The 26,688-nt window shown below is 37.7% G+C and overlaps 1 protein-coding gene across 9 annotated transcripts in view; it reads left to right on the top strand.

Annotated features, from left to right (window-relative positions):
* Positions 1 to 26,688, top strand: part of MYRF (myelin regulatory factor) — a 112,067-nt gene that overhangs the window by 37,226 nt on the left and 48,153 nt on the right. For 8 of the 9 annotated variants that reach the window (XM_060687788.2, XM_034420183.3, XM_087883340.1 and 5 more), the window contains exons 2-6: positions 11,787 to 11,874; positions 12,284 to 12,658; positions 19,032 to 19,093; positions 25,694 to 26,006; positions 26,288 to 26,460. In XM_060687788.2, the coding sequence (XP_060543771.2) occupies positions 11,787 to 11,874; positions 12,284 to 12,658; positions 19,032 to 19,093; positions 25,694 to 26,006; positions 26,288 to 26,460 (1,011 nt within the window). Of the gene's footprint in view, positions 1 to 11,786; positions 11,875 to 12,283; positions 12,659 to 19,031; positions 19,094 to 19,432; positions 19,528 to 25,693; positions 26,007 to 26,287; positions 26,461 to 26,688 lie in introns of those variants that run through there. The other variant, XM_060687789.2, reaches the window with a different exon arrangement.

The following is a 26,688-nucleotide window of genomic DNA, read 5'->3' as shown; positions in this document are numbered from 1 at the left end:
AAGAGATGGTAGATGCTGTTCTATTACTCCTGCTTCTGTTACAAAAAAGCTGCTCAACTCTACATACTTAATGGATGCAGTGGCTGTCTAACTCAGTATGCAACCCCTGCTTTGAACAAAGACTTGAGTTCTGTTATTATATACTGTATGATTGCAAGACACCTAGCTGTAGGTGTGTATTCTTAATTCAGTAGTGTAATGCTTATTGGATTATAGACTGATCACTCATACAAGAAAACAGTTCATTTCTCTTACATTTGTCTCTTACCATTTATTATTACCTTTTGGTGCTGTGCTTTCTCTCCCTCTGGTTCCTTCTCTCTCCCCCTCCTTCCTCCATGAGTTTTTGTTGAAGCTCATCAGTCTGTTAAAATGGCTGACCTGCTCATCTTGCCCAAGTTTCTGCATCTGGTTCTAATTAAAGTATTCAAGGCCGTAACCCTCTCTCTGCGCTCTCTCCCACCTTATGGCCTAAGAAAGATCGTAGCCGATTAGATGTTGGGCAACAGAGCAAAAGTATAAGGAGGAGTTATTTTTATAAATATAAAAATGATAAAACATATCAGTTTGTGTACATTCTGTGTTTAGTTTCCCAGTCTTGTAAATGCAAAGACTTAAAGCACCGTTAGGTTGTGCTGTACAGAGTTATTCAGGCTAAAACAGATTATACTTCCACATAAAATGAATCCAGGAATATATTAAACAAGGGTGCTAGGGGTCACGTCTGTATAGTAGGATGCCCAAGTGAATTATTTTATGGGGCAGTGGTGGTGGTAGTTGTTTATTTGAATGACCTAATCAGAAACTCCCTTGTCTTGCTGAATTCACTTGCTAAGTGAATTCCTTGTAAGTGCCTTTGTGATGTGAAAAATCAATATATGATCACCCTGACTTTAGTTCTCGCAGTATCAGGAATGTTTAACAAATCATCAAAGTGCATTGAAAGCAACCTTCCTGTATATTAATTATATTTAATATTCCTATTGTACAACTGTGGTGCTGAGGGAATGGAGACCATTTCTTTCTTTTGTTCACAACTGTTAAAGGTCTCAGTCTACATAGTATCCATTGTTTCAACCCAGATTTATTTTTTACTGGTTTTAAACTGAAGGAGCGATTTTCAGAAATGGGTAAAGCTTTCAGGATTCTTTCTGCTCCATTTAAGGCAAATTTGTGACCACAGGGTAATGTTCTTTCTTGCAGTTGTAGCCTTTGGGATGGAAGGAAGATTGAAAGAGGAATACAGACAGTCCTCGATTTACAACCATTTGTTTAATGACCGTTCCAAGTTACAACAGCATTGAAAAAAGTGACTTATGACCGTTTTTCATACTTATGACTATTGTAGCATCCCCATGATTACATGATCAAAATTCAGATGTTTGGCAACTGGCATGTATTTATGACGGCTGCAGTGTCCTAGGGTCATGTGATCATATTTTGCAACCTTTTGACAAGCAAAGTCAACGGGGAAGCCAGATTCATTTAACAGTCATATTACTAACTTAACAACTGCAGTATTTCACTTAACAACTGTGGCAAGAAAGGTCATAAAATGGGGCAAAATTCACTTTACAAAATGTCTTGCTTAACAAAATAAATTTTGGGCTCAGTTGTGGTCGAAAGTCAAGGACTACCAGTAAATTATTTCTCCCTCAAAAAGGCCTCAAGAGGTGAGGATAGGTGGCTTTAGTGGGTTTGCAGTAGGCAGATCGTTTGCAAAACAGCAAATACAAAGAAAGCTGGGCTTACACTGGAAATTTCCTTTGGATTCCGTCCAAGTTTAGACATTTAAGTCTGGCAGAGAAAACCAGTCCAAACAGTAGAATTCCTGACATTCTCACATGCACAAAGGATTCAGCTCTTCCCACTCCCTGTTCATTTTGTTAGGGTACTTGAATTTATATTATTTTCTCACTTTCTCCTTTCCACAAATATTTCCACCATTTCCTGACTTCACACGATTTGTAGCGGGGGAAATACTAAGTCTGATGGGCATGAAAACCAGCCTCAACTCCCAATTGTTTTCATTTTAAAATAGTCTCTTAAATTCCAGATTAACTAATCTAAAAATAAAGGATATTATCCCTGATTTTGAATTAATGCCTTTTATTAGACTCTGAATAGAATGTAGCTTTTCTAAGCAAACACAAAACCACATTGTCAATTTCTCAAACATGAATATTTGTACACTACTAAATGTAGCAGTTTCATTTGCCTGTTAAAACACTACTTTTCTCATAACAACCGTGCTTCAGTGGTGATTTCCTCCTTTTTTTTTTTTTTTTTTATGAGAGTGAAAGTAGACCAAAGCAGAGTAAAGCGGAAAGGAGCTGCATTAGAAAGAAAAGCAAGTCACTTGGTCAAACTACAGGTAGTCCATGACTTATGACCACAATTGACCCCAAAATTTCTGATGCTAAGCGAGACACTTATTAAGACCCCATTTTATGGCCTTTCTTGCCACAGTTGTTAAGTTAGTAACGCGGTTGTTAGGCTTCCCCACTGATTTTGGTTGTCACAAGGTTGCAAAAATTGATCACATCACTCTGGGACACTGCAACCGTCATAAATATGATCAGTTGCCAAGTGCCTGAATTTTGATCACATGACCATGGGGATGCTGCAAAGATCATAAATCAGTTTTTTCAGTGCTGTTGTAACTTCGAATGGTCACTAAATGAACTGTTGTAAAACAAGGACTACCTGTATAGTGCTCAGTTTCCTGTATTCCCAAGCCTATCTTTTATATCTTTGTATACAGCAGATTGTATAACTACCTGTATATATTGTCCTGCTCCTCAGCCTTGTGTTTTGTTTTGTTTTAATGTTTAGGGGTTACAACTTTCACAACTGTATACTGTTTATAGTTCCAATATCATGGTGGCATCATAGTTTTGGGAGATCTCTCTTTAGATAATCTGCCAGAGGAATGTATAAACTTTACACCCTACCTGCCTGTGAGCATTATTAAAAGGATGAAATTGCACCAACCTAGTTCCTTGAAATAAGGATGGGAAGCAAATTTAATAAAAGGGTGAAATAATTTGAGAAAAAGTTATAGAGATACTTGGAAATTACCAATTGGAGAAGTCTAGGAAGTGAATAATAGAGCTAAAAAGACTTCTATGTGCCTAATGTAAGTATTGGTATTCCGTATTCAACACAATTTTTTCCTTCTTCTCTTCTGTTGAATTGAAGGTAGTGCGTATTGAGGCACTAACCAGATAGAGATTTTCTTAGCTTTATTTGATTTGAGACCTTGCTTTGGTGTTTGTATATCTATAGGAAAAGAGAGACACTTTAACATAACAGTTGTGAAATATTAGTTATTGAATGTTTAACAGGGAATAACTACTGAACACTCTCCTGATTATACTGTAATCTGGAAACTTTTAGAACAGATTTCTAAAACTATTTAGTTATAAACTATGTATAAAACTAAAAACTGATTGGGTATTCCTGGATGAAAATAGGAACCAGATAATTCCTTAAATGTGCAAATTTGCTTCGCCATTTCTATTCGTGCCTTGCAGTGTGTAGGTTTATGTTTTCTTCAAGAGCAGTCTCATGTGCACAGAACACTGATGAAACCCCCTACTGTGAGATCTACCTAAACAAACAAACAAACAAAGGTTGTTTCCTCCCCTCCGCCCCCATATTGCAGAATTAGGACTCCTAGCATATTTCAGTCAGCATGCTGAGAGAGTTAGGGATGCTAGAAAGTGGTAATTTAGCAGCATCTGGAGAACCACAGGTTTCCCCAGGCTGCCTGGAATATCTATTTTTCATTTGTTTATGCTTTTTCTTTTTCTGCTAACATTCTAAAGGCATCATATTTTACAAACTGTATTAAAATCTATATAAGCATTTCTTACAATGAGATGGTCTAACGTGAAGTGACATTGTTGACTTTTGCTTGGCAAGAAGCAGTACCAAAGCTGCAGTGCCATTGTTCAGAAGGCACGTGTGTAGGAGTGTGTCTGTGAGCATGCAAACACACATAGACACGCATACATGTCTCTGTGTGTGTATACCTATATCCTTGAAAATAGAAAACAAAACTTATCATCTCTCTCCCAGGATCATAAACATATTTAGGGTGATAGATGAAAACAAGCATAACAAGCCAGGCTTAAACACCATTGGAAAAATTGGGGGAATCATATTTTCTTCTGTCTTGCTCCAACTAATGATAAAAAACATGATTATATTTTGTGCTAGGTACAAATTACCTTTAATGAGTATCAGTATTATATGATATTTTTAGAAATTTAGGATTATGATATGTTGATGATGTCAAAGCATACATTTTCCCCTTTTCTTGAGATTCAACAAGTTTGCTTTTCAGTCTAGACCATGGATGTCAAACTCAGGGCCCGTGGGGCCACCCAGGAAATAGCGAAGGACCGGCCCATGGCGCCTCTGCCAGGGAATATGGAGCTTGGGAGGGCCCTATTTTTGCTGGCAGAGGGCAAGAGGAGGCTGTCATGGCTGAAAATGGAGCCTGGGAGGGCCATGTATGGCCCTCCTGGGCTCCATTTTCACTGGCAGAGGGCTGCAGGAGGATCTCCCCAGCCCCGCCAAGGCCACCAGAAGTGCCCCCAACACAAATGACGTTGAGATGGCCATGCCTACCCTGGCCACTCCCACCCCAGCCATGCCCACCTGACCCCCCAAGGTCAAACACAACCCTGATGTGGCCCTCAATGAAATTGTGTTTGACATCCCTGATCTAGAAAGTTGAATTTGTTATATATTAGGTTTAAGAGGAGTCTTATTTTTTAAAAAATAAAAAATCTGAATGGTGATTTGCAAGAAATCTCACCTTTGTAATCTTGGTGGACCTTATAGACTACAAATATTGCACTGATTGCCATTTTACCTTTCTTTTCCAATGAGCATTGTTTATAATCGGATATAAGAGGAAGAGAGTTCTTCTGAGCATGCCTGCTATTCCAGATTCCAAAATAAAACAGGCCTTGAATGGCTGGGTACCAAACATACAATTCTCATGATTACTAATATCTATTTGAATCCTTTTGGCAAATTGGATGGAAGAAATAAAATTGAAAATGTTCTTGATAGGTTAGAAAACAGAATAAAGCTTAATATAACATATGTAATGTTATCTATCCATGTAAGAAATCAAACAATGCACATCTGTAAAATGAGGGGTAACTGGTTTGATACTTGAAAAAAGATATTGGGGCATTGGAAATTGAATTGCGTGTGATGTAACTGCAAAAAGGCAAATGCATTTTTAAACTGTCACCCATGAATGGTGTAAATATGTTGCTTTTGTCTCCTAAATAAAATATAGTCTTGACTTGAAACTTAGGTTGAACAATTCTGATAATGGCTGTGTTGGATAAAGTACCAAATCACAGTTGAGCAATATAGGAATGATCCTGGGTAAGCTTTGGATTTGTGCAGCTTTTTTTTTTTTTTAGCATTTTCAGTGGTTAGATTTTCATTCCTTTTTCATTTAATCTAGTTACTTTATTGAGACTGAGAATTATAGTTAGCATTGCAAACACTAACAAACAATAAACCACATTTTAAGTTGTTTATTGTGCTTAATTAAATGGTCAAATGATGATTAACCATAGTTTCTTTTGTTTAATATAGCATGTGTGTAAGCTTCACATGGTGAAGCCTTCAAACTTCCTTATAACATATTGGAATAAAAGAGGGATGAAAGGATGAGACTTGCAAAGAAAACACTAAACAGTAGTTTGATTATAAAGCAGTGCTGCATGTGGTGTTTTGGTATATATTTGTTTTGTCCATTAAATGTTGGAAGAATTGAAAACAAAATTGTGAAAACTACATCTTCAGATTGAATTTCTGAAAGTAGCAAAGTATATTATTTCATTACCTTTAGTTATATTTTAATAGAATTTTAATAGATTAAATTTAATTCACCCTCATGATAAAATCTAAAAACCGTAAGATTGAAAATTTGATTGCAGTTTTTAAAAGGAATAAACGTGGTTAATGTTATAAAGAAGCTCTTCGAATTATACATTGGTTTGGCTAACCAAGAAACACATAATTGTTGATGCTTTGTTAGTTGGGAAATGAACTCTTCTTGAAAAGAATGTGTTCACCATGGTCCTATAGAAACAGCTGTTCCTTCAGCTGAATTGCTGGATATTTTATTTTAGTAGACTATTTTAGAATTTGTAGTATCTTGTTCCATCTTGCATCAATATACAAACTGGTGGCTGGTTCAAAGTAGGAAGGACTTTTGACTAAGGAAAGATGAGTACAGACTGAATTCATCGTCATCATAATCATCATCACCACCTGGTTTATTAGAACTACGAACAATATAGCAGCTTTTGGGAGAGAGAGAGAGAGAGAGAGAGAGAGAGAGAGAGAGAGAGAGAGAGTTTTCTGAAGCTTCCTGCTTCCCTCTAATCTCTAGCTGGAAAGGGATGGGGGCAAAGGGGCATTGCTTAATGTTGTTAAGAGCTCGTGACTCCAAAAAGAGTAGTGTTAGCTTGTAATTAATCACCTAAGCTGGCTTTTGGTAACAAGTCTTTATTGAGTAGAAGTTTGAGCAACAAGATGCTCTTAAGAGCTTGCACTGAGTGGCAGACATTCCAGAGATGCTTTTTGCTCTAAAGAGACAGAAAGACATATGAAGGAGTTTATGAAAAAGCAAATGAAGAACAGATTTGGAAAAGAAATTCCCAGTTGTTCAGGTAGTTGAAAGAGAGAACATAAGATTGAACCCATTGTTTTTGCTTGCATTAAAACTTTAAGAGTTGAGTATTAAGGCAAGAAACAGCATGGGGAAAAAATAACATATTGAGACACTTGGAATGACATGTCAACCAATGCTAATTTAGGGTGGCTAATTCAAATTCCTCTAGCGTCTAGTCTAAAGTTGGGAAAAACTCTTCAGAGACTTTGCTTATTTTAAAGTAAGAAACGGAAAAGCTCTTCCCTTATCAAAACTACAGTATAGGACTTGGCACTCTTTAAAAAAAAGAATTCTTATCAGTTCTCTAGTTCCTAAGATATCCAACCAAAATGCGTCCTGCTTCTGGTTGCTTATCTCACCTATGCTTGGGTTCCTTTTGAGGTTCTTCAAGAAGGTGACCTTCAAGACAAGATGGCTGGCAGATTTACCACTCAAGCTAAAAATAATACCATGGTGGAACAGCCACAATGAAAAGCTTGAAATAAACAGCATTTGTTATTTATTTTGCCAGATCCACACATGACTTTTTGGCTAGGAAAAGCAATATGCCATTCTTTCTGAACATGTGAGTTATAATCCAACATGCACATACAACACAGAAATAGATTTCTTTTTTCGCTTGAATTCTTTATTTGCTTCTGATTTGTATCCTGACAGATTTGCTTACTAAATGTAGCCGATCAATTTATTGCTTTCAAATGTTAGAAAATAAAGAGCTGTGATTGTTGCAACAGAATTTGTTCAGAATGGATATCAAATAAATTCTACTACTATGAAAAGAATAAAAATGATACTGCCTTATTGAGTTTAGCTATATTCCTATATTTTAAATATCCATTTCACCATTATCCATTTCACCAAATATCCATTTCAAGATTTATTTCCAAATGCTGTTTCTGAACCAGTGGTGAGTTTCAAATTGTTTTACTACCAGTTCTGTGGGCATGGCTTGGTAGACGTGGCAGGAGAAGGATACTGTAAAATCCCCATTTCCTCCCCACTCTAGTGGAAGGTTACTGCTAAATCCCCATTTCCTCCCGATCAGTTGGGACTCGGGAGGCAGAGTCTCCCGAGATGGGGGCGGGGCCAGTCAGTGGTGGTATTTACCGGTTCTCCGAACTACTCAAAATTTCTGCTACCGGTTCTCCAGAACTGGTCAGAACCTGCTGAGACCCACCTCTGATCTGAACATAATGAAAATGAAAACTGACCACAGTATTTATTAGACATTGAACTAACACTTGAGGCAAGTTAGGCATTGCTTAGCCGAAATCTTGCTTTCATGCCCTACTTGTTATCTTCCTGGAAAAACTCGATCTCTGTTGGGAATTATACATTGCAATGTCACCAGAAAGATCTATTAGCAGCACCACATGGAAGAATCAATGTAATGCTTATAATGGAAAACATGCCTCTAAATGTATTGATATTTCATATGATTCAAAGAGGGAAAGTAACACACTGCCATTGGACTCTTGAAAAGGCATTTGTTAAATAAACTGACAAGGGACTTAAAACATTATTTTTTAAAAAATAATGCTTTTAATAGTGGCTAACCATATACAGAGGCCAATTCCATCCTGTAAGAAAAAAATATTTTAAAATATAAGTTAAACGTAAGAAAAGCTATGCAGGATAGAATACAAATAATACCAGTTAAACAAGAAGATAGGCATAATTAGAAAATGGATGTCAAAATGCAGGAAATGTGGAAACCAATGGAGCACCAAGTCTTGAACTTCAAGAAGAATGCTAATTCTCAAAGTAGCATCAGTACAGGTAGTCCTCGACTTAACGACCACAATTGAGTCCAAGATTTCTGTTGTTAAGTGAGACCGTTGTTACGTGAGTTTTGCCCCATTTTACGATCTTTCTTGCCACAGTTGTTAAGTGAATCTGGTTTCCCCATTGACTTTGCTTGTCAGAAGGTCGCAAAAGATAAATCACATGACCTTGGGACACAGCAACGGTCATAAATATGAACCAGTTGCCAGTCATCTGAATTTTGATCACATGACCACGGGGATGCTGCAAAGTTCGTAACTGAAAAACGATCGTAACTTGTAAGTCACATTTTTCAGTGCCGTTGTAACTTTGAACAGTCACTAAACAAACTGTTGTAAGTTGAGGACTACCTGTACAGATAAAGATAAGAGTGTGGATTAAGCCATTGCTTTCCTATTATAATAATAAGCAGGGAATGAGGTGATTTTGATTTAGTGGATTCTTCACAGGGTAGCAAATACAGAACTGGAGGCTTTCTCATTACATCCTGTCCCAGCCCTTTCTTTCCCAATTTGTGTGATTAAAAAAAAAAAGCAAAACCCTTATTCTTTCCTTTTTTACTCTCTACTTTTCTAAGCACACTCATGGATTCCTCTGACAAAATTCCTCATTGGATTTATTTCTGCTGATTTGTTTCCCTAGCAGTGAAAAAGATTTTCATTGGATGCAATTCTAGGTTGAAACCAACTCTTTTTGTTTTATTCCACTTTTTTTTCCCCTTTAGGAGGGTGTGGGGATGGAGGATTAATCTTGAACCAGAATGCTTCTTGTGGGGGCGGGGAGGGTAGAACAAGATTTTGGGGTGGGAAATTGTATGTGTGTGTTTATCTAGTGAGCATAGGCATAGCATTTTAATGAGATGAGAATTCAGGAAAATGTCTTTAATTTATTGCATCTCTGAATAGCAGTCCTTCTCCCTTTTCACTGAAAATATTTTAAGCACCAGGAGTAGTATCTAAAATCCAGAGAACTTCTGGCTCCCAGGAATTATATAAAGCAAGCATTTTCTATCAAGGAACTCAATGCATTTTTACAATGCAAAAGCAAGAAGAGAATTTTGTAAGACAATGGAAAAAGAAACCAGTTACTACTTGAGGCAGCGTGAGCTAGTCTTTTTGCTCTTTTTAAAAATGTAATAATAATAATGTAATAATAATAATAATTTATGAAACTTAAAAGCTCAGTGGCAAGAACTGCAAGAGCAGGGGTGAAATCCAGCAGGTTCTGACAGGTTCTGGAGAACTGGTAGTGGAAATTTTGGGTAGTTCGGAGAACTGGCAAATACCACCTCTGGATGGCCCCAGAGTGGGGTGGGCATGGAGATTTTGCAATATCCTTCCCTCAGGAGTGGGGAGGGAATGGGGATTTTGCAGTATCCTTCCCCTAGAGTGAGGAGGGATGGAGATTTTGCAGTATCCTTTCCCTGCCATGCCCAACAAGCCATGCCCACAGAACTGGTAGTAAAAAAAATTGGATCTCACCACTATGCAAGAGATATGTTGGCATTGATACAGGGACATTTCCAGATAGGATAGATATTGAAAGTTCTATTCTACTGTTCTGATTTTAAATTGGAATGATTGTTCTACGTAGAAGAGAAGGCTTAAAGCACATTTCTTAAACTTTTTATTCTTAGGACCCGTTCTCACTTTTAAAAATTATGGAGGACTCCAAAAGAGCTTGTGTTTGTATGAGTTATATTTATTGACATTTACTGCATTAAAATTAAAATGGATACTATTGTTGAATATTTATTGAATACCGCAAAAATAGCAATATCACACCCATAATATATTAACATATATAAAAAATGTTCATGAAACTTTTTTTTAACAAAGTAAAACTTTTATCAAGTAAAAAGCAATCATGAAAACAGTAATAGTGCTTCAATGTTTTGCAAATATTTTCAATATCTGGCAAATAATTTTGATGCTATAGATCCCTGTTGTACATCTCTTGGGGCAGACCACACTTTAAGAAGCAGTGGCTTAAAGCCACAGGAGCTTAAAACATGATTTTACTTCTTATTTTATCCCCCCTCCTTTCTCCCCGGTTCTCATGACATAGGGGCAATACAAAAAATTGTTCCTGTTATTGGGTTACCAAATCTTGATAGGGGATGTTGGTTGGTATTGAAGGGATGAAGGCAGGGGTGAAATCCAGCAAGTTCTGACAGGTTCTGGAGAACCAGTAGCGGAAATTTTGAGCAGTTCTGAGAACTGGTAGCGGAAATTTTGAGTAGTTCGGAGAACCGGCAAATACCACCTCTAGCTGGCCCCAGAGTGGGATGGGCATGGAAATTCTGCAATATCCTTCCCCTGCCATGCCCACCAAGCCACGCCCACAGAACCGATAGTCAAAAAATTTGGATTTCACCACTGGATGAAGGTCATATGAAGCCTGCAAGCCAACCAGACAGCCAATCAGCCTTTAATATATGAAAAGGTAGAAAACTTTATTTAGAACTATGACAGGAATATAAGAAGCAGCAGAGCAGTCATTGATTTTGGTTAGCTCAGAGTAATAGACTGGAATTAATTATTTCTCTTAAGAAAGTGCAGTGTTTCCTGTTAAGATAGTCAGTTGACAGAATATTGTTTCAATATGGCAAATAAATCATCTTAATAGTTTATAGCTTTTTGTAGAAACAAACCACATGATTTGACAATGAAGATTCTCAATCATCCAGGCAGAGATGTCAGAAGGTTGAATCATTGAATCATTTTAGGAAAGAATCCCCTGAGGTTGGTGTGGCAGGAATTGGTACATCCCAATGATTCTCTGCCTAACCGCCTTGCGCTGACTGCGGAAGCTGCCTGGATGGGCAGTGAAACGTCTCTGAAATTAAAAATTAGTCCCATTACAAAGATTCAACCTTCAGACAATTTCAGACATCTCTGCCTGGATGACTGAGAATCTTCATCAACATTTTGCAACAAATTTTGTGTTCACATGATTCAGTGTCAATTCTAGCTCCATTTCCCCCCTCTCATCCTTACCACTATATATGTTATATACAAACTGTTTTAGATGCATGAAACTTTGTGAATAAAATGGCTTCCATTCTTCCAGCTGATTATTCTAGAGTAATAAATACTTTTATCATCTGGGTTGGATTTCCTTTTCTATTTCAATTAACATTTTAAAGTAAATTCTGTTATTTAAATCAGAAGTTTTGTTATGGGGAATTATCAGAGCTCCTTATAGAAAATGACTGATCTTGTCTGGATTTTTTTTTTTGTTTTGTTTTTTTGCTATTTTATGTGATATCTGGTCTTTCTTTCAGGTCATGATATTAACGGAGCTCTTGAAGCATCAAACATTGACACCAGCATCCTGGAAGAATACATCGGTAAAGAGGACTCACAAGATATGTAAGTGTCCTTTTTCACTTTCACTTTTATTCTTAGTACTCCATGATGTTGTTTGATGTAAGAGTGATAATGAGGGTTGCATATGAGATTATGGTGGTGTGAGCTAATATTTTCTTCATCTTTTGCTTCCATTCTTTCCAGTACTTTTACATATTTTCCTAAAGGTGGAATACTGCAGGTTTTGCTTTTGGCTTTCCTTTATGTTTGAACCTATCCACTGAGAGTAAGTTAGATGTGCAGATCAAGCCAATAAATTTGTTCAAAAAAGAAAAACCCTGGTTAAAAATCCTGGGTTGACATTATGGCTGAGTCCAACAATGTATATGATTAGAAATAGATACAGTCTTTATATTATGTCAGAGTGGCAAGATGCACATATTACACAAATGGTCCAACTTTTCTCTTTCAGTTCTGATTTAGATTCCATCTCTGACATTCCAGCATCAGCCGGTTATCCTCATACTCAGCCTGCCAGCTCTGCCACTGTCAATGCATCTGTCTCCAGTATTGGTCATGTAATTACTCCTGTACCCAGTGGTAACTTCCATCATGGTCCCCCAAGCACCCAAGTCCCAGTCCGTCATGGTCTCCATCCTGGCCCTTCGAGCAGTCAAGTTCCAATACGGCACGGTCCCCCCTTGCCAAATCCATGTGGGCCCAGTTACAGTGCCCATCTCAACTGCAATAACAACAATGGCATGGTAGTACCCAAAGGGTTTCTCAGTGGCCACTGCCTGTCCAACATACCTCCTCCAATCAAATCAGAAGCCTCCTACACATCTGGGTAAGTAAGGGACTGTGGTTATGCAAATATAAGTTTCCAGGGCCTTAAATTGATAAATAATTAAAGTGGTTTAAAGACATAAAACAATGTGAACAAATCTGTAATGTCTCTTACCAACCAATGTCATCTTAGTGTTTCAAACATAACATGGGGGATTGGACAGGGAGACTGAATTTAAAAATGTGACTCAGTTTTAGGGAACTGAATTAGATCATCTGTGGGTTTTACATTATAAATCCTTTTGACTAATATGTGGAATCCAGATCAAATTTCATTTTTTTAAAACAGAGATGGGATATGTTGTTTTAGTGGAAAAGAGATTATGAAAAGATTTAAAGGAATTATATATTTGCTGACTTCTGCAAAAGAGAGCTTAAAGAGAGTTGGGACAATTAGAGAAGGACTTCAGTTCTAGTAAATGAAATACTGAATCTTCATTGCAGTTTTGTAGGGATGTGTGAAAATAATGCCAAAATAGAAAACCAAAAGGCTGTTTAAGATAGACAGGAAATAAAATTATAATATTATAAAGAAATTTTCCAGAAAAAAATAATAGTGAAACAAAAATGACCAATAATTCAGATTTCTTACAGAAACCATTATGCTTATAAAGTCAACTGCATACTGGCTTAGCAATGCTTCCTAGCTGTTGACAGAATGATTCCACAAAACATTTATGGATATTCTAATCTTCTAAAGAAGGATGAGTCACAAAATTTAAAGCATGCAATTGATGAGATTCGAGCATAAGATTAGTTAGGCTTGAGTTGACTCCTACACAAGAGTTAAAAACTGGAAGGTGGGCTTGAGAAAGTAGATAGATTTGGACTTCACTTGCTAACCTGAGATAACACTATATTTGGGTGTGTGTCCTGAAGTCGTCTTATACCAAAATGCACCTTTCTTAGACCTTTCTTAGCTTAGACTGACAAAATTAGATCGTGGTTTTGTATTTACAATTTTTCCCATCGAATAAGAGGAAATGTATTTATCAGGTATAAGGAATGTCCCTTATTCCAGTGTGTGCCTTTGCCTCATAGTTCACACTTGGGATTGCCCGTGCATTATGACAGCGCAGGCATTATGACAGATATAACACCACTAGATGGCACTCATGCACCCCATTTTTTTAAAAAAAATATATGCTGAAATCTCATGAGATTTTGACCATTTCTAATTTGTAATTGCTCAGAGATAACAACCACACAAAAAAAGAGCGTTCTTTTCAGTCACATAAATATTGACAGACAGATCAAGATGTTTTGTCTTGATTTTCAAAATATGCATATTTAGATAAGATTAGGGCTACCCCAAGTAACTTTTCAAATCTGGAAATCCTGGATCATGCATCTGGTCTATAAAAAGTCATACAGAGAGAAATGAAACCAAGGGAACAGCACAGATCTGGGATACCCATAAGACACCCACTTGCCAGTCTTGACTAATTACCCTTTAAAATGTTATTTCATTTTTTTTAAGTGAGAAGCAAGCATATAATTACAAAGCAAAACACAGCTTTCTGTGTCATCCCCCTCCTCCCCCAATGAATAGCTTTAGACCTTAAATGACTCCATACTCAATGGCAACTCTAGATAGCTGCTAGGCAAACCTTGCAGTTGCTGCTGCCATTCACAAGGGCAGTTTTGATCCCCCCCCAGCCCCTTGAAATCTGGTTCCCTGTTTCATTTTGGTGCCTTAGAAAAATGGTGAGTTCACCTCTATGGGCCTTAAGAATCTTTAAAAAATAAAAACTGATAGGTAGCTGTAGATCAGACTTCTGTTTGAAAGTATACCCCACCTGTAGAAAAACAACAACAACAAAGTAGGTAGTACTTTATTGGGGGCAAGTAACATACTGATAAATCAGTACTTAGAAGATTGCCTTTGGTTGGTGTCCTGAGGACAGAACAAATTTCCTCTGTGCTATCATCGTTTTTAAGTCTGTGCCTAAAACCTCACATTCTTGTCTTCTACCTCAAATTAAAATATACTTCAGTTTGCATGTTAATTGTTTCACTGTCTTCACCAGGCTTTCTAATTCTTTTCATAGACTAAACTTAAATATGTTCAGTGCTGTAAACCATTCTGATGTAACATATTCTTCTCTCCTTTCATTTTCATTTTCAAGTTATCTTAATTTCAAAACCTTATCTGCTTTATGAAAACTAGAGTTTTCACTATTTTTCTTGTCATCACGAAAAGTAAAGACTGTGAACTACCATGTAAATTGATAGGTCCACTAACTTTAAATGTTTAAATGAACTGCAGCTAAGGACTTCTATAGAACCGGTAGTAAAACCGGCAGGAGGCTCCGCCCACTGACCCTGACATCATCAAAACGCTTCTGCGCTTGCGCAGAAGAGTGTGCGTGTGTACGAAGTGAGTGTGCGCGCGGGGCCCCATTGCAAACCAGTAATAAAAGTAAGTAGAACCCACCCCTGGTCTAGCCATTAGTACTGTTGTACTACGTGTACTAAGTGTAAAAGTCTATGGCATAAGTATAACTAGTGACCTGCACTTCAGACAGTTACCCTGATTATCCCACCCAAGTGGGAAATTCAGAGTTGTCCTGAACTGACTCTCCATTAACTCATTTTCTATTTGGGTTTTACTAAATTTTCTTCTGTACCTTTTCACTTTCAACTGGCTTATTTCTGTTTACTTGACTTTGCCATTCAATTTTGATAGCAGTTGTTATCAGCTGCTGGAAGGTATGTATAGAATCAGACTTTTAAGCTGGGACTGACCTCACTGACCTGTTAGAAACTTGCAAGATTGCCTTATGGAACAAATAGGTTGGTTTTGAAACACCAAGAACTAGCTGTTAATTTTGAGGAATTCATTTTCAATTTTGCTTTAAAAATGACATTTTTTGAAAATATTTTGCACTTTGAAGTAAATCTAAAAGAATCTAAATCGTTTCCTACTCTGTTTATTAGTCTGTAATGTTCTTTGCAGACTGGGGTAATACAAATATATTAGTAAAATTACATTGAAAGAAACATAACAAGTTAACAGAAACTATAAAATTTGGTTTCTTTCTTGAGATTTTTCTATTTTATATGAGTTGGGGGTTTATGTGTAGACTGTTCTACTTTTTAAAAGTTGTATTGTGGTATTTAATATACAAACAAACAAAAAAAGAATAGCAATAGACAAAATTAAAAAAAGAGTGGAAGAAGATTCAGGTAAAATGAACCAGAAAGAAAAATGATTCTGAAATAAATATAAATATACATGAAACAAAAATAGTTTAAAACTATACCACATGGTTGATTGGGCTTTACAAAATGCCAATAAAAGGCCACTTTATAGGTAGAAAGTGAATGCATGTCTTCCATTCAAATTTTTAGATCAAATTTAATATTTTTTCACCTGTTTAGCTATATTCCACTCATAGTAAATCAAAATTCTTCATACTTCCTTAAGTTACAAATTTCAAAATATAATATTACATTCACACTTTTATCTCCTACTTCTTTTTCCTCACCCTATTAGCAACCTTATGAATATTAAAACAAAATGTTGCTACCATAGAACAAATCCAAAACATATGAATCTCCTTGAAAATATTACATTTCTAACAGAGAAATTGATTCAATCCATATTATATATCCACTGGAGTAGCCTGTAACATCCCCCCCCACCAAATATTCTCTTTTTATATTAATTTTACATTAAGCTCATAGAATGCTACCAAAACACTCTTTAAAACTCTGTCAGTGAGGAAACCTTTCTACAAATAACTATTCTAAAGTACTGAAATGAGTTAAACAAAATAAATTTTTTACAAACATCCATATAGATCTAGATATAATAGGAAATATATTATACATTTTTTCATTATAAGAATAACTTGATAATTTACCATAGTGTTGTACAATATGCTTAATTTGGATCAAGAGTTTTAGTAATTATCAGGAAGACATAGAATAGCATGGGCATATGACAACAATTTAAACTTTACTGTGGCTGCTGTCATGATATCCAAAGTATACTTAGGTTGCCTAATGTATAAGATGAAAGATTCCAAAATCAAATTCAGTAAAAGGGGAGAAAATGAATTACCTGGATATCCTAATAGTGAAGAACTGATTATAGCAATAATAACAATTGGTTGGGCTACACTTTAATGCAATCAACTAAATTGGAAGGAAAACATCTGAGAAAAACATGCTTTAGGCGTGGCCTAAACAGTCCGTTGAACAATGTACATAAACTAAACTTTAATTTGTTTTGCTCTGGGAGTGTTTTATTTGCTTTTGTTTTCATGTTGCTCTTTTGGTTGCCTTTTCTTTTTACTAAATTGTTTTTTCAGTTGTTTAGGAGACTAGTGGTCCACTTCAGAAAACTCAGTTTTGCAGCCATTCTTCTCAACCCCAAGGAGCTTGAGAAATCTCTCTTTCTCTCTCTTTCTCTTTCTCCCTCTCTCTGTCTCTCTTTATTTGTCTCTCTGTCTCTCTCCCTCTCTCTCTTTCTCTCTCCCTCTCTCTCTTCTCTCTCTCCCTCCCTCTCTCTCTTTCTCTCTCTCCCCCCTCTCTTTCTCTCTCTCTCTCCCTCTTTCTGTCTCTCTTTCTTTGTCTCTCTGTCTCTCTCTGTCTCTCTCTCCTTCTCTCTCTCCCTCTCTCTCTTCTCTCTCTCCCTCCCTCCCTCTCTCTCTCTCCCCCCTCTCTTTCTTTCTCTCTCTCCCACTCTTTCTCTCTTTCTTTGTCTCTCTGTCTCTCTCCCTCTCTCTCTTTCTCTCTCTCCCTCCTTCTCTCTCTCTCCCCCCTCTCTTTCTTTCTCTCTCTCCCACTCTTTCTCTTTCTTTGTCTCTCTTTCTCTCTCACTCTCTCTCTCCCTCTCTCTCTTCTCTTTCTCCCTCCCTCTCTCTCTTTCTCTTTCTCTCTTTCTTTGTCTCTCTGTCTCTCCCCCCCCTCTCTCTCTTTCTCTCTCTCCCTCTCTCTCTTCTCTCTCTCCCTCCCTCTATCTCTTTCTCTCTCTCCCCCCCCTCTCTCTCTCCCACTCTTTCTCTCTCTTTCTGTCTCTCTCTCTCTGTCTCTATCTTCTGGAGGCAGGGGAGGTGAAAAACGGGCCATTTTCACCCATTTTATGGCCTCCTTTTACCACCACCTCCAGCAGTATTCTGCAGGCCAAGTTTGTTGAGCTTACCTTTCAGTTTCAGTCCGCAGGGCTCCCGAAGGCAAGCCCTGCGCTCTGCTGAAGGGTGTGTGGGGTAATGTGGGCAGGGCAACCTCGTGGCCCTGCGGATTAATGTCTTCAGCCCGCAGCCCACAGTTTGAGGACCCATGATGTAAACTTTCAGCTCCATATAAATGAGAAAGTCAATTAAATCTTTACACCTGGCTATAGAAAAACCACCAGGACTAGAAACTTTGCTTAATTTCACTGACTTAAGAAATAATAGAGCCGAGGTGGCTCAGTGGTTAGAGTGCAGTACTGCAGGCTACTTCAACTAACTGCTAGCTGCAGTTTGGCAGTTCAAATCTCATCAGCTCAAGGTTGACTCATCCTTCCATCCTTCCGAGGTGGGTAAAATGAGGACCCAGATTGTTGGGGGTAACATGCTGACTCTGTAAACCACTTAGAGAGGGCTGTAAAGCAATATGAAGTGGTATATAAGTCTACGTGCTATTGCTAAATAAGTTGTTTGATCCTGTGGAATCTTTGGAAGATTATTTTATTTACAAAAGCATTAATTCATATTCTTTGTCATGCTTGAGTTAGTTTTGCTTGAAATTGTTTTCTGTGTGATCTCAGGGCTACCTGATGAAACTACAGTTTGACCCATAGATTTACAGAAATGTTGTCAGTGGGTCCTTCTCTGTATTTGCGGTGAAGATGGGGATCTTCTTCATGAGCAACAGATTCTGTCTGGCTTCTTTCAGAAAAGGATGACTTGCTGAGTGAAGTAGGGTGGATCTCTTTAGCAGATAAACAAAAGTCATGACATGAAATGCCTAAGAATAATACATTAAAATGCTCCTGGTAGGAATAGTATGGGTGTGAGAGAATACCTGCTTTTTCATTGGGGAAGGGCTGTAGTGAATTGTTTGGAGTGCTAAGAGTGGAAGGCTTCCTGCTACTCTGGGCAGGAACAGCTATTGGCAATAAAGGGTTTTGGTAGAAGGGAATTGTTACTGGATGACCTGCTATATTAGAGATAAGATTGAGTTCAGGTTCAGAAGCATTTGTATTCAAGAATCTTAACGACAAATTCATAATTAATTTCTGCTAACCAGGGGTGGTGTAGATTATGGGGCTATATGCTCTCTCAGTCCATCTACCTAAGATTCAGAACCTATTTTACCGTAATCACTTCTGCTAGACATTTGTTTGACCTTTTCCTCTCTTTTTCTCAATTGCTCTTCAGCACTTTACCCGACTCTCCCCCAGACTCCGGATCCGAAGCTTACTCCCCTCAGCAGGTGAATGGTAAGTGCTAAGATTAGAGCCCAAGCACCAGCCTTTCCCCCCTCTTTGGTTGGCAGAAGTGGTTGGCTCTGAAATCTTTATCAGAAAAGGGAAAAACAGACTGCTGCAATACGTGAAGAGATTATCAGTTAGTAAATATTCTTAGACTTTCGCCTATTGTTTTCCCACTACCCTTTTGAAAGGGGGGGCGGTTTGGGTGGGCAGGACCAAGAACACAAGACCGTGTGGGAAGGGAAAGGTGTATTTCTGCCTTCCCAGAGAGAAAGAGAAATGGATAAGGGTGACCTGCCCTGTGAGGACACGGAACAGAAGGATTAAGCCTCATTTTGTTGGGTGAACATGCTGTTAAGACTCCTGCAGGTTTATGTAAAGACAAATCCGTACTGGAAATGAAGAACAAAACAGAGGTATTGTCATGAGCTTGTTTTTAGGTGGTGAGTATACTCTGTGGCTCCTGCCCTCTCTTTGTATGCTATATTTGATGTCAAGGACTCTCTTCCCATTCTTGTGACAGGCACAGAAGTCGTAGCCACATCACAGAGGGTGGGTCTTTCTCCCTCTCTCCCTCTTTCTCTCCCCACGCCCCCTTAACCAGATGGTGTCTGTTCTGTGCTGCCCATGCTTTGTAGGTGTGAAAGGGGAGAATTATGTCTCACTAGCTACTTTTGTTGTCTTTTTCGGAGGTTGAGACAACAGAATTAGCAATAGGGGCGAAAGAATTAAGGGCACGGTCCTGCCTGTGGCAAACTTCAGAAGTTTCCCCAATGGCCCCTGCCTTTAAAATTTAAGCCTTGTTCATTGTAGAAGTAGCTCCTTCTCCTTTCTCTGTGAAAAAGGTCAAGAGTTCTTTTTATCTCACTACAAAAATCCCTGGAATTCCTCCTGGCCCTTTTTTTTAAATATAGCCAAGGGGCCAGAGTATTTGCCACAGAGTGAACTGCTTTCTCTCACCATTAAAACAACAGCACCTACCTCATCATCCTGGGGTGGGCAGGGGGAGGGAGGAATAATTTGAACTTCAGATTTTTGGGGGGGTAATGCACCAACTCCAGGAAGCCCTGGAGTATGTATAAAGAGTTGCATTTGTGATCTCATAATTTCTAGAATTCTTCTCTTATTTTGAGAGAGGCGTTCGCATGCCAGGTAACCTTGAGACGTGAAAGAGGAGATAGCTTTCAAGAACATATATATTGCTTCAGTGTTCTATGGTACAACTCTACGGTAGTTGTTATACCATTCAGTTTTCAAACAATAAACATTTGGATTTGCTGTTGCTTCTATGGGTGTCTACTTAGTTTATTACAAAGCCTAAAATTGTTTGAAAATTGAAATTGTAGTAGGATTTCAGTATCATCTAGAGCACAGTTCTGTGACTACACCTTAACTTGAAGTAGTGAAAAATTAGTTTTTGCTAAATATTTTGTTTTGTCTGTTCTGAAACAGCTGCCAACCATTGTCATTCCTAAAAGTTCTGGTGGTACTTGAGTGTTTGTGGGGAGTCGGGGTTTTTGGGTGGGATTTCACCATCCTTTGTCATTTGATGTCATTTCTAAGCTTCAACCTTCATTTAACTTTAACTTATTAATAAACATATTTTAATTTGCACCCAACTTCACAAAAAGATTTTGTAATAGTTATTTTTTAAGAAAGGAAATGGGGAAGTGCTAATGCTATTTTTTTATTATGTTTTATGTCAGCCTCCTCTGTGTTTAATCCCCACCTCTAATTTCATAATCATTTTTACTTCCTCTGTTAATGCATCCTCCTACAGAAGAATCTGATTAATTGCCCTGAACATTAACTATTTCACTCCAGTAACTTTAAAAGGTTGGAAGGGCACTAAGTCTGAATTTGTTTGAAGAGAATGTTCATTTTTTGAATTCTCGTTCTTATTTGTTTTCTGTGGGTGGATTTTTTAGAGGAACCTTTGGATATTGGGAAGTTGAAATCAGAGAATAATGATGGCAAGAAATGAGGACAAAAGTATACCTATTGGATGAATTGAATGTCTTATTATTTTGCACTGATCATTGTACTATTGATCAGTACAAAATAATAAGATGTTCCCAGTTATCAAACTGTGGCCAACAGAGTTAGGATGAACTCAGAATTGGGATGAACTCACACTGCTCGCTTCTCATATGAGCTAAAATATATAATGGAATAGTTTAGGCACCCAGTTTATTTTCACAGCATTGCTAAATAAAAAGTTTGGTTCAAGGACACTGTTTCATATGTTTGTTTTGTTATAGCCTGCCTTGTAAAAGTGGTTTAATAAAATGTGCATGAAATCCACTTTATTTGTATTTATGTATATACACCCACACTTACATATATACACATCATAGGATAAACAACCCCCTATAATATACATCTATAAAAATATTTTAATATTGCTTTAACATTTAAATAGCTTCTTCAATTTTGACCATTTCTAATTATTGATCCTAAAATGGAATGTGGATAGTTAAAAGTGCTGTTTGATTGCAGGGTGGAGATGGAAGAATGGCTGAATTACTGGTCTTTCTGAACCATAATAATACTTGCTTCTGTTATTGATTTTTCTGGCCCAAATAGTGATCAAAATTAAACCCTCTTCTTCCATTCTTCTTCCATGTGTTACCATTACAATCACATCCTGTATTATCTGTGGGTAATGGACAATATGTTCAGTTGGAGGGTGGACACCAGTTTGGAGAAGGCCACACTAGTAAGCTTGAGGGAAAACCAATATCTATAAGCAGATTTGTCTTTTTTACCTCCTGAGTTTCTTATAATTCAAAGCATGTTAATTTTGGCTTTGAATGGAACCTTTTTGACTTAATAAGAATGTTAGCCCTACACTCTGACAGAGCAAAGCCTTGTATATACATTTCCAATTTTAAATCACGCTTCAAAGTTAAGTAAACTTTCAATCTGTTGTACTAAGGAGGGATGTGAACTTGAGTCAAGGGCTTTGGTGAATGTTCTGCAGACACTTTCTGCAAGTCATAGCCTTCTAAATGAGATAGACTGCAACTACCACTTGTTTTGGCCATTAGCTATGATAGCTGTGGATGATGGGACGCTTATTATGCTAAGCACTACCCTTAAGTGGCAAAACTTCCTTCGGAAGTTTGCTTTATAGTTTGCCTCAGTAATGTAATTACCTTCACAAACATTATGAGCATCATATGTTATAGGTCATTCCCAAAAATGATAAGAGAAAGGATTTGCTGTATTTTTCTTTTTTTTCTTTTTTTTCTTTTTTTAATTTGATTTATATGCCGCCCTTCTCCGGAGACTCAGGGCGGCTTACAATGCGTTAAGCAATAGCCTTCATACTTTTGTATATTTATACAAAGTCAGCTTATTGCCCCCACAAACTGGGTCCTCATTTAACCTACCTTAGAAAGGATGGAAGGCTGAGTCAACCTTGAGCCTGGTAAGATTCGAACCTGCAGAAATTGCAGGCAGCTGTGTTAATAACAGGGTGCATTAAACCACTGTACTACCAAGGCTCCTTTTTTGCTAACCAAGTGGCATGCAATGGGTATTTATCATTGGAAATGATGATTTGCTCAAATGAGTAAAATGGTTCCTATATGAACTACTTTGAAATTAAACCTTGAACAGGATCCATCAAGTTCATTTTGCAAACTTGTTTATTATTTCAAACATGGAAAAGCTGAGAGGTTGGTTATTAATTCTATTTTCTAGAATGTTCTATTCCAAAATAGAAAATTTACTGTGTCTCTGTATGGACCCTAGTGTATTTTTATCCAACATTTCATGCTTTTTCAGATTCAGTATTGTCTTAAGAGACAACGGATCTTTCTCCATTACTAAGTTATAGAACTAGCCACCCATGTTTGAGTTGACAAAGAACCATTAACATTAAATTTGCTCTTCCCTCCTTAATTCCTATTCTGTCTCAGTTCTTAATCATTGCCAGTAATTTAATTTCCCTTCACTAGATAATGTCAGAATAAGGTGGAAAACATTACTTCAACTTCAATACAGTTAAATATGACCTCAGCTTATCTCATTCATGGCATTGGAATGAGAAGAAAATAGAATCATGTTGGTGTGGTAGAAAAAAGTTCCTGGGGCAGAACTGAAAAGAAGGAAATCAAATGATAAGTGCAGCTTTGAATGGGGAGAATAAACAGTAAAAGTGGAGCGGGAAGAGGTGTATAGTCAGTAATAAACTAGAATCTGAATGCAGAATAATTACAAAGAAGCTGATAGTTAATATATATAGTTAATATATATTTCTGGAGAGAGTATTAGTAGGAGACCAAAGTTAAAAAATGTAGTTAGCTTCTTATTTTATATTACTGCTCTTTATTTCTATAAACAAAGTCAGAACAAAGTCAGAACATGAAATAAGCAAATGTCAATATTTCTTGTGATATATAAACTTAACTAGCTCTAGCTTTTTTCCATCATGCAGAAGGATCATATCAGACCAATCATATAACACATTTCTCTGTTTGGCTCTCTGCAGTCTCAAATTCCTTAGTTTGTTCCAGTATGAATTTAGCTACTGCCTGATAGTGTTTTTGCTGGATTTGAACTTGTTTGTTCTTATTCTTTTTTAATTCATTTATTCTAGACAACACATATTTAAATATATTTAAATGCTATAATTAATACATTTTGTGTAATATACAGACGCACATAGACACAGATATGCATGCACATATTCATACTAGCTATTTCCTAAAATTCTAATTCATTTGATAGAAAACTAAATTTATTTCTCATTAAGTAACGTGGTTCAGACTTATTTTACTAATTGCATGCATGTACATGCTATCTCTCTGTCTGTGTGTTATTTGACAGCTTCTCATTGACTTTCAGCAGTGTGACCTTGACCACAGCCACAAAAAATGGCTTAACAGTTGCTTATGGCCCAAGGACTGCGGGTTGCTCATACTAGATAGATAGATAGATAGATAGATAGATAGATAGATAGATAGATAGATATGAGCAACCCACAGTCCTTGGGACATAAGCAGCTGTTAAGCCATTTTTTGTGGCTGTGATCAAGGTCACACTGCTGAAAGTCAATGAGAAGCTCTCAGGCAGTGGTGAAATGTAAAATTAGTTACTACCGGTTATGTGGGCGTGGCTTGGGGGGGTAATGTGACTGAGTGGGCGTGGCCAACTTTTTTTTTTTTACTTTTAAAAGCATTTTTTTCTACAACCTTAAGAGGTTGCAGAAAAAAATGCTTTTAAAAGCCTCTGACGATCCCAGCTGAGCTGCGCAATCATCAGAGGCTTTTTTTTTTTTTTTTTACTTTTAAAGGGTTTTTTTGGCCAAAGAGGTTGTAGAAAAAATGCTTTTAAAAGTAAAAAAAAAAGCCTCTGATGATCACAAGGCTCAGCTGGGCATGGGGGTGGGCAGGGATTCTCCAAACCACTCGCTGCCATTGCTACTGGATCGGGTGATCCGGTCCGAACCAGGAGCATTTCACCCCTGCTCTCAGGTAACATTAGAATGGAGTGGAGTGGAGTGAATTAGAATTAGAAATAGAGTAGAAATAGAATAGAAATAGAATAGAAACAGAAACAGAAATAGAAGTAGAATTATTTGTTGGCCAAGAACAGGGGTGAAATGCTCCCGGTTTGGACCGGATCACCCGATCCAGTAGTGATGATGGCAGGTGGTTCGGAGAACCGGTAGCAAAAATCCCTGCCCCGCCCATGCCAGGTGAGCCGTGCGATCATCAGAGGCTTTTTTAAAACTTTTAAAAGCATTTTTTCTACAACCTCTTGTTGTAGAAAAATGCTTTTAAAAGTAAAAAAAAAAAGCCTCTGATGATTGCGCGGCTTAGCTGGGATTGTCAGAGCCTTTTAAAAGCATTGTTTCTACAACTTCTTTGGCCGAAGAAGTTGTTTTAAAAAAATGCTTTTAAAAGGCTCTGACGACTCCAGCTAAGTTGCCCGATCGTTAGAAGCTTTTTTTTTCTTTTAAAAGCATTTTTTTTACAACCTCTTCAGCCAAAGAGGTTGTAGAAAAAATGCTTTTAAAAGAAAAAAAAAAGTTGGCCATGCCCACCCAGTCACATTACCTCCCACCAAACCATGCCCACAGAACCAGTAGTAACAAATTTTACATTTCACCACTGGCCTAGTGTGATTGGATACCCAAGGAATTTGTGTCCAGTGCATAAACTCTCAGCGTACATACATGCAACAAGCAATAAACCAGAATCAGAATCATAAAATTAACAGTTTTGTATCAAATGCAGCAAGAAATAAACATAGATTCAGTGAGCATCTATTAAATTTAGTACCCCATTAATGTTTGTTAAAATATAAAAAAGGGCTGAAATCTGGCCATTGCCTTTTACAAACATTGCTGCATTATTACCATGCAGCTCCCAACTACTGATGAAAAAGCTGATAATCTACTTGTTGTTTTAATGAAAGCTGAAACTCTAAGGAGAGGACCTGGAATGTCTCTATTATTGAACTGACATTTTGTATTTATTATTTTGTGCTGTTCTGACTGAGAGCCGAAATGGGATGATTGATCATAGTTTAGGACTTCTGAAAACAGGGAACTGACACTTTTCATTTAGATTAATCCATCTTTCTGGTTCTTTTTAGATCCTCACCTTCTTCGAACTATGACTCCTGAGAATATGTGTCAAGTTACTCCCCCTTCACGGTTAGAGCATCCCCCACCCCCTCCGCCTCCTCCACCCCCACCCCACCTTCAGGGACTGCCACCACCACCACCTCCTCATTCACACCAGCAGCAGCACAGCCATCACTATCCCAGCATGCAACGGGACATGTACGCGAAGGCTGAGCCTCTGATGCCACAGTTCACTATAGGACAAGGCATGTCACCTGGTGACCTCCATCATGCTCAGCAGTCGCAGATGCTTCATCAGCTACTTCAACAACATGGAGCAGAGTAAGTTCTTTGGGAACAAGGTTGGAAAGGTACCAGAGGAGTACATTTATGGCTGGAACCGTTTTGCCTCTTGTAAGTCAGGTTGTGACTGTCAGTTGGAGGCTAGTAATCTAATTTAGTCTTTCCTACTGGACAACTTTATGTCTGGGATACAAGATGTGTGCATGTGTATGTTTATATAATATACAGTATATGTACTCATACACACATACATACATAGGCTCAATTTGAATAAACTTTTCCTTTGCATGCCTGTTGTAATTTATGATTGATTTCCACAGACTTCCAGTGCACCCTGCCAAGAAGAGGAAACACTCAGAGTCACCATCAAACACTCTCAATGCCCAGATGTTCAATGGAATGATAAAACAGGAGCCAGGTACAGGATCTGTGCCCCTCACCTCTGAAAGAGTTCAGACACCTCCCTGGCATCAGCAGGGGGCGCTCTCCCCAGGTTTGTACTGTAGTTATTCTTTCTGTTCCGTTCTAGTATTACCAGTACCCAGATACTATTTATGCTCCAAAGAGGTAGATTTTTTTTATTAAATAGTACATGGAGAAAAGGTATGGGGTTTGGACTGAAGTTCACAGAAAGGCAGTGTATTTTCAGAAAGAGCATCTTTGTACAACCACATTGAGAGTGGGAAGTGAGAAGTCTCATCAGTTCTAAAAAAAGAAAAGA

This window comes from Pantherophis guttatus, chromosome 1 (assembly GCF_059756535.1).
Source record: "Pantherophis guttatus breed Tessera chromosome 1, ASM5975653v1, whole genome shotgun sequence".
Lineage (NCBI taxonomy): Eukaryota > Metazoa > Chordata > Lepidosauria > Squamata > Colubridae > Pantherophis > Pantherophis guttatus.
The sequence above is the reverse complement of the archived record's forward strand: the minus strand, read 5'-3'. Positions and strand labels throughout refer to the sequence as shown.